At 42.5% G+C, this 9,161-nt stretch overlaps 1 protein-coding gene across 1 annotated transcript; it reads right to left on the minus strand.

Annotated features, from left to right (window-relative positions):
- Positions 1-2,129: 2,129 nt before the first annotated feature.
- ASCL4 (achaete-scute family bHLH transcription factor 4) lies at positions 2,130-3,962 on the minus strand. Its single transcript, XM_081928467.1, has one exon. It carries the CDS (start codon positions 3,049-3,051, stop codon positions 2,485-2,487), a length of 567 nt encoding a protein of 188 aa, XP_081784593.1. The 5' UTR covers positions 3,052-3,962; the 3' UTR covers positions 2,130-2,484.
- Between the last annotated feature and the right edge of the window lie 5,199 nt (positions 3,963-9,161).

A 9,161-nucleotide genomic window follows, 5' to 3' on the forward strand; every position in this document is an offset into this window, starting at 1 on the left:
CATGCCCTAAATCTAGTTTTGTTCCCATCCTCCTCTTTGCTGAGTTGTACAGAGAGCACCACTGAGGCTGCGCACACACCATACAGTTTGCTCTGTCTCAGCTTCTGCCAACCCAGCAGTTCAGAAGCACACCAGTGCAAGTAGATAAATAGGTACCGCTGTGGCAGGAAGGTAAACAGCATTTCCATGCGCTCTGGCTTCTGTCATGGTGTCCCATTGCACCAGAGGCAGTTTAGTCATGTTGGCCACATGACCCAGAAAGCTGTCTGTGGACAAACACCGGCTCCCTCAGCCTTAAAAGCGAGATGAGTGCTGCAGCCCCCAAGTCGCCTTTGACTGGACTTAGCCGTCCAGGGGCTTTTTACCAATTAATTATTATTTTTTTTCCAGTTAAAGCACATTTAAAATACAGTATGATTGCATCTTAGTTGCACAATTTCAACAAAACTTGGTTGAAGGCAGGCTGGTTGAAATTGTACAAGCTAAATCCAAGGCAAGGTAGATATCTTAAAAGCTCTTTTTGTACCTGGTTTGCTTGGGGTTACCTGGCAAGAGGTTTTAAGCTCTCTACCTTGCTTGAGAGCAAGGCCTGCTCAGTGCACCGGCTCTGGGATGCAAACCATAGTGCACTGTAACACAACAACCGGTAAACTGGGGTTTGTGCTTGCCCTCCAGAATGACTGGCTTGATCCTGGTTTGCAGTTTTGGGTTGCATGGCAAGTGATAATCACAGTTTGGTGATGTGGATAGAACAACAAAGTATAGCTGGTGCTGAAAGGTAAATAATTTAATCTGAGCACAAAATGAAAGAAGAGAGCAGGAGGTGGCATTTGAGAGGGCATGAGCCCATGGTAGGTTCTCAGTTATCTAAGTCATGACTTTGAAGGGCCAAAACATTAAATCTAAACTTCAACCATAGCACGTTTAGGCTTTATATTTTAGCAAGTATTTCTAATCTTTAAAATGCCCACATTTTCATACAGAAGATGTGGGGGGTTTTCCTTCAGAATTCCATTGGTGAAATTTTAATTGCGCAGAATAATTATTCAAATTCACTTTGTGACCCTCCCCAATAGAACAACTCCCATTAGTTAATCACATACAAGTTGCTTGCTTGTTTAGGCTTCTGATCACCTATTTATTTTGGATATCATCCACCAACAAGCCACACCAAATAGAGTGTTTTTTTCTTCCTGTTTTCCTTCTTTCACTCTTACATGCTAGCATGTTGGCATATTTCACAGTGGCAAACCTATATTTTGGGGGCCCCTGAAACTTGAACCGTCCTGGGGGAGGGGGCTTCACAACCAGCAATGAGGTCTGGGTAATCACGGTTACCTGCTTCAGTAGGGTTGTTCCACAACAGACCACCACATTAAAAGAACAAAACTATTACATCTCAGATTTTGATTAAAATTGGTGCTCTGGATTATCTCACATGTCAAAGTCACTGGTGTGAATAAGGTTTTTAAAGCGACTAAAGTCGTTTCTGGGGCCCCTCTGGGATTAGGGACCCTAAAGCTTAAGCTTAATTAGTTTCATAGTAGATCTGCCTCAATATTTGACGCACATGCACATGGAATCCGTGTCACAGTAACTGATGTTATGTGCTCCTATTTTCCCACGGAGCCGCAGCAGAAGCAAAATGTATCATGCTTCTAATCTAGAATTATATCTATAATGAAATAATGGCTAAACGTATGTTAATGATAAAACATTCACTGATTCTAAAGGGACTTTGAGTTGGTTATTAACTGACTTATTACTTAAATAAGTGTCTGTAAGGATGACATCATTACTATTATGACATTCATTGAAATCACAGCCTGATGAAACATAATGGAATTTCTGTTCTCATTTTCTAGCCTCCAAACACCTTGGATGAAAATGTGAGTGGGTCTGAATGTCTTTCAATGCCATTCTAATCAATGGAACAAGTATATCACAATGAATTTAAGTCCATTGAAATCATGATATTTGTGACTTTAGTCCCATGGATTTCAATGAAGCTCAAGCTCAACTAACTTTCTCTGGATCGGGGTCAATATGTTCACTTGTATTTAGGAAAAAATGCCCTACTAATTATTTATCATATATGAATACCCACATATAGATATCTTGAAACCAACTCTTTCACTTGGTTTTATTGTTCCCTTTGGCTGACAGACAGAACAAAGGTCACAGAAAGTGAGGAATATTTCAGATTTCAAAAAACAAGGTCGGTTATTATTTCCCTCTCTGCTCTCTCACACACAGTTGTTAATAGCATAAATAAGAAAACATTGGGAACAAAAAGGAAACATTAGGAAGAATACAGATTTTTTTTCTCCCTATGGCCAAAAACTGACCAGAACAAGTAAAGAAGATACCTTTTTCATCCCTTTGCTGGGGACTAGTTTTGTCCTTTGAAAAATAATGTAGCTCCTTAATAATAATAGTTAAAAGGCAGGCTTGAAGAAGGTGTCCATTTCTGAAGATGTTTTCTTAACTGCAGACTTCTTCAAATTCGCTATAGGGCGATGAAGCTAATGAAGTTTTCGATTCTCCATCACTGTTGCATTCCCTTCTTAAGCTAAGATCAGAAGCACCAGCGGCCTCCGCAGCTGGGACTGCTATTTTAGGAATTGTCCCTAAAGGCTGATGGTCCAGCAAGTTCTGGAGGTGTTTGATATAAGTGATGGCAGCTCTCAAAGTCTCCACCTTGCTGAGACGCTTGTCAGCAAACTCCTTGGGCAGGTGGTCTCGGAGGCGCGTGTAGCCCTCATTCACACAACGAACCCGTTGCCTCTCCCTCTCGTTCCTCTTTCGAATGAAGGCAGGCTCAAAAGAGTAGTCATAGACTCCTACGTACCCAGAAAAGGGCAAGTAAGAGAACCTTCCTGAATATCCACCGTAGGCCTGGTGGTCCCAGTATGCTGGGTCAAAATGGAAAGGAACACCAAATGGTTCTCGGAGTGGTAACCCATGAGGGTTGGGGTGGCTGTTTCCGAGGGATGCTGGCCCTGAGAATGAGATCCTGTTCAGTAGCCCCTCGTCGCTATTACTTCCCATTTTGAAGTGATGCTGTGCCAACGTCCAACACAGGCTCTACGCAGTTAATCCATTGATGAGAAGGCCAAATGGACCAGATATATCTTTGTGGTGGTCAGAGCAGTAGTATACGCCCAAGGTTTCTTTTGTAGCAGCAGTAACGATTCCAGAAAGCCGCTGTTGTGTCTGGATATCAGCTCTGCTCCTGAATCTGTTATTATAGAGGTAGGATGGTTTCTAATTTATAAGCAGGCTTCTAGGACCATCACTCCACACGTTAAACCCAGGTTTTCCTCTGATCTTCATATTTCAAAAGATAATGAGAGGGTTCCTGTGTTCCTTTTCTCCTAGCTTGGATGTGTGACTATAGAGGCAAAGCCAAACATAAATAATCTTCCAGGCTGTAAACACTCCTCATGTATTGTAATCCATAGTGCCCTTTGATATTACCCGTCTCCAAAAGGATGGGTAACTTGAAAAGTTTACAGGCAGCTGCCAAGTGTTGCCAGAGCTCCTCCTTCTCAAGAAGCAAGGATCTCCTGTCTGCTGAAAAATTAGCCAAGGGCTTTCGATACCAAAAATCCAAAGGGGGTAAGGTCAGCCTTTCTGGCTTCCGCTGTTCTAAAGAAACTGAAGAAGCTTATAGAAAAGTTTGCAAACTTATACCATTATCTGACTACTTTGGGGAGAAGGGGGGGGGGTAGTAGGATTCGGAGATATAGAAAATCAAGGGAAAGAGTGCTCCCTTGTGGTTGAAAGCTGTCAGGTGAAGCATGTGCTTTGCAAACACCAAAGGGGCTGTGAACACAATCTGGTTTACTCTACATCCAATGCATTCTTACCACTGGTTTGTGAAGCTGTGAACACACAGTGTTAACCATAATCCACATCTTTGCTGCAATTTCTCGAGAAATGCTGCATTTTGATGCGTTTCTCCCCAAACCAGCTTCAACCCAATTTGAAAACACAAGCCGTATGAAGACATCCACGCCACCTCTCCACCCGCTGGTGTGGACAGACAGGTGAGTTGAAAACACATCCCTCTGGATGGATGTGTACAACACATCATGCAAAAGTTTGAAACACAGCAGAGGGAAATTACCTCGCTGCATTTTAAGGCGATAATGTGTACAAAGTCAGGGATTGTTTTGTATTCTGGTGTGTTTGTGCAACAGCTACAAAGGAAATATGGAAGCACAGTGGGCGGTTATGGGGTTATGGGAAGTCCAGGAGGACGACATGAGCACAAAAGCACTCTCCCACTCATGATCCCCAGTTACCGGTATTTAAAGCTATACAGCTCTGATACTGTAGAGAGTATACCCATACACAGTCTAGTAGTAGCTGCTGGTTAATAGTGCAAATAACTGAAGCTGGAGTGGGGCCATGTTCTCCAGACCTTTCAGCCGGTAGTCAATTGCCAGAATTACATTTACAGAATTTCATTATCGTAGTGTAAACTCTTTCTCTAGATATTAGACGCCCTACTTCAGTATACACTGTACACTCACCTGCTACTCCTGAGCTGAATTCTAGCCCACAATCAAGATGATTACATTTTCCATTAAAAAAAGGTTTATAAATGTTTGCAAGAAAATTAATGTAAGCATAAAGTGTCATCTTGTGAGATTAGAGAAAATGATATGGCATTCTTCTTTTTGCAAGCGGTACAAAGAAAATAGTCTTGAAAAGGTTTGCGGAGCGCTCTATCACCCCCAAGAAATGAAAGTAATTACTTTGGAGTGTAAAATGCCCCATTGGGCATGTCATCTCTTGCTTATGAAGCGGGGTGGGGGAGAGCAAGAACCGACTGTTCAGGCTGTAATATAGAAAAAGAAAACCCACAAGCAATTTCATTGTGCCAGATATTAATCTGAACAAGGCTAGTCCTGTTTCAGAATAGGCAATACTTACCAAGGACTAACTTCTCTCTGAAGTTAGCAGGCACATTTCTGAGCAAATATGCATTGCATTGTATCTTGGCCCCCACATTCTTCTGTGTTCCTAATACCCTAGTTTCCTTTTTGGATGAAATCCTAGCTGTGCTTAACAAAATATGATGAGAGAGGGAGGGCGAGGAACTTCCATTGCTTTATTTTAGTAGAGCTGGGTTTCACAATTCAACCCCTTTCATATATATATATGATGTCATGGCTCAGTAGCGGCAGAGCACATGATTTGCGTGCAGAGGGTCCCAGTTCAGTCCCCAGCATCTCCAGGTAGTGATGGGACAGATTCCTGCCTGAATCCCCAGACACAGAGATGTTGCCATCCAGTGCAGACATCTCAGTACTGAGCCAGCATAAGGCTGCTGCCTCTGTTCCTAATCCTAGTAAATTCTTAGCAGTGGAATCCTTTCACACAGCAATATAAATCATAATTAACTTCATCAAGCCACACCTGGAAAGAGGAGTAAATGGTTATTTAGTTGTTAACCAAAGTGGTTAAAGATAGGAAAGCTGCATTATACTGCAACAAACCGTTGAGGGAAGTAACATTTGATTCCTACTGTGCCTGAGCATTATTTAGCTGAGCAAATTCACATTCCATACCAGGTAATTATAAGCTTTGGCAACAAAAATTCATTAACAGGGAAGGATCAAAGTATGTTGTTGGGAGCTCCCAAGTGTAAATTTTCAGATTTCCCTCCCTACTTTGATTGTAAATCTTGCATTTATTTTGTTGTTATATTTATCTTTTGCAAAAAATTTTTTAAAAAACCTTAATCAGGCTTTATGCACACAAAAATACACATGTTCAGGCCAACTTTCTGGAAGTTTTGAATTATACTGTACTGAGTAGATCGTTTTCCTCATGGGAGAATCCAGGCTGCCCCTTTATTGATATTATGACAACACTTTGAGAATTGCTGCCGTTATAGGGAAAATTAAGGTGCCAACATCAGGCATCCCAGCTGCCAGCTTCTGACCATGGCATGGAAACCCCATGTGATGGTAGAGATCTGCACAGTAAACCAGGGTACATATTGCAGGTGCCACATGGCAGAGCAGTCAATGGAGCATGCAAATACTGCTTCAAATGCCTTTCGCAAGGCATAGACCAGAGCTAGCTTGGGTCATTTACAGCACAGTGCTAACCCTGTTTACTCAGAATATTGAATTCAATGTGGCTCGCTTCCAAGTAAATGGGGTTAGGATTGCAGCCATAGAGATTTCCGATTTAGAAAACTGACTCCCCAAACTCATTTGAGTAAGGGGTTGATGTATTCCTTGAGGCAAATGCAGAGAGCATGAGATGCTCCTGCATTAATTAAAGAATTGTCAATTTGTTGTTTATTGGGCTTGTTTATATACTTTTGTAATTTTTGTGTATATATATTTTCTTTATTACTTTGTTCCCCACTCTGGGACTGAAAATATTAAATGAAAAGCAGGCTATCAACACTCCAGATTCAACCATCCCTATTCATATTATGACTTCGTTTGCTGTATAGTGTTTTAACTCTGTATTCATTTGAGGAAAACTTTGTCATATCTATGAAGAAACCAGTGGAGGTGACTGAGAACAGGACCCTCTCTGGAATGTGTAGGTGCATGAACATTTTCAAAGCATGATGATGCACTATAGGGAACTGATAGGTTGGCACCAAATAATCTGTTGAGTTCTGAAAATGTTTTGCTCTTTTTCCTGTGTTTCCTGTTATAAGAGCAAAAGGTAGAGGTGCAGACAGCCGAATGCCTACAAGTTTCTTCCTGCAGTGACATTCTCCTCTGGCACTTCCTTTCAATACTGCAGTGGCCGCAAATTTATCAGATTACAAAAGCACACGCCACCACATTTTGCGGGATTTGCTGTTACGGTCTGGGAGAAATTTGTGGATTGATTTAAGTAGCATTTGTAACTTGCATGCATGTGTGTCAACTGGTAGTACAGTAGGTGATTGTGTGGGTAGCTTACAGTTCATACAACACCACCATGACGGCTGATTGCAAGAAATAACATGACATACTTTTCTAAGGATAGTCTGTGAATAACAATTTAGTCACTATCTTTTGAGTTGGTGTTTTAAATTTTGGCAGCTTTCTGGCTCTAAAGAACGGAAATACGATACAGAAACAGAATCTATGATGCTCCACCAATGTCATCTTTGTTTGAAATGTACAGGAACCTATAACAGCCTCTGTGAACTGAATAATATATTTCTTTTCTTCTTAGTACTTGAGTGACAATGGATGACAAAATCACCAGAAACAAAAAGTAGCCTTTTAAGGTCAAAATACACATTTGATGTTAATGTAGCCCTGAGCATAAAGCTTGAAAATTTATCCTGCATTGCTTGTTCCAGCAGACTCCATCCAAGCTACCTTGGGCCTGGGAATTCCCTGCTCTGATCCAGCAGGTAAGCAATAGGAATCAGTCTCCATGCTTCCTGCAACAGACCACCAATGGCAGATTACCTCCTGGAAATAACAGCTTGGAAGTGGGGAGTGATTTCAATGGAATCACAACAGGAGGGAAAGGGACTGTGTGATATAGCATTTAGTATTGGTCTAGGAGTTGGGAGACCAGGGTTCAAACTCCCACTCAGGCATGAAGAGCACTGGGTGACCTTGGGCCAGTCACTGCCTCTCAGCCTAACCTACCTCACAGGGTTGTTGCAAGGATAAAATGAGGAAGGGGAGAACCATAAATGCAATAAACAAACAAACCACTCTCCATGTGGTTCCATTCCTGGTTGGAAATCCTGGAGACTCTAATTTTTAATGTAAAAACAGGACATGTTAAATGAATGCACACTTTCAAAGATGATAAAAACTTTTATTTACCACTAGCTTGCTGTTTTATTATGTTCTCAAGGAAATTTTAGTACTGCCCACTCACAGTGTGTTACTACTGATGTTTTACTGCTGTCGTTCTGTTTCTTCCTGAGGTATTCTATTTTGTTGTTGATTATAGTACATCTTCTTTTTATTATAAGTTCATTGGTTTCTGTTTTACTGGCAAGAAATAATTAATTAAGGTACATTCAAGTCGCTTGAGCACTCCTTCTGGATGAAAAGCTGGGGCAGAAATCAGCCAATATATCAGACAAAGAAATATGCCTCTTCAGTCTCTTAAGTTGCGACATTAATGTCCTCCATCCCACCCCTAATCAGCACAATCCCATGTGCATCTAAATCAGAAGTAAACCTCACAAAGATTAACAGGGTTTACTTAAGAATCTGAGAGGAGCCGTGATGGACCACAGGCCCATCTAGTCCAGTATCCTGTCCTCACAGTGGCTAACCAGATGTCCCTGGGAAGCCTTACAAGGAATGAAGTGTGGCAGCATACTCCCCACATGGCAATTCCCAGCAAAGGGAGCCCAGAGGCCAACAGAGGAAAACACAGCCCACCATGGCCAGTAGCTGTGGATTTGCCTAATCTTTCAAAGTCGTGGAAGTTTGTAGCCATCACTACATCCCATGGGAGCGAATTCCATAGTTTTTAAGTGTGCCAGCACTCGGCTTCATTTGCGTATCTAGTCTTATGGAGAAAAACGTCTCCCTACCCATTTTACAAATGTCATCTTACAAACCTCCATCATGTCCCCCAACCCTTTCTTTGGGTAATCAAGGACCTTTAACGGGCTCCATCCCTTGTCCTGTTTTTAAAGAGCTCCAGATACCATACTCATGGGCAAAAATTTTCCATGCCCTTGGTCGTTTTGCATTGCCTTCTCCAAATATATCGCTTTGGGGGGGGGGAGCTGAAGAGATCAGAGTTGCGCGAAGAAATATCCGACGCGTAGTGGCAAATACAGGTTTTATTAGGCGATCACTTCCCTGTCATAAACTGATTATAAAACAAGCTGCAAGCTTATCACCCGCTTGCCTGCAAGCAAGCCCCTTCCTAGTTATGTGTGTGTTTTGAGGGGAGGTGTTACTTCCGAGGCAACTACGCTGCGCATTAGGCAGCACGAGGGTCGACCACCAGGCACGCCTATTACTAGCCGCCCCTGCTCCCCCACCCCGCTCGCTCGCCCCCGCCCAATCGCGGCAGGAATGGAGAGCACGAGAGAGAGAGAGAAGCACTGCTGAGCATGCGCGAAGGTGCAGCGGCCGGAGAAGCCCTTTCTCGTCAGGACGGAGCCGGCGCGCGCAAGGACTCCTGAGCGAAAGGGCAGCCGT

The sequence above is a fragment of the Podarcis melisellensis genome (genome assembly GCF_964234715.1).
Source record: "Podarcis melisellensis genome assembly, chromosome: 10".
In the NCBI taxonomy this organism is placed as follows: Eukaryota; Metazoa; Chordata; class Lepidosauria; order Squamata; family Lacertidae; genus Podarcis; species Podarcis melisellensis.

Coding starts and splice junctions, on each gene's coding strand:
- ASCL4 (XM_081928467.1), bottom strand. CDS start 3,051: ATGGGAAGTAATAGCGACGAGGGGCTACTGAACAGGATCTCATTCTCA.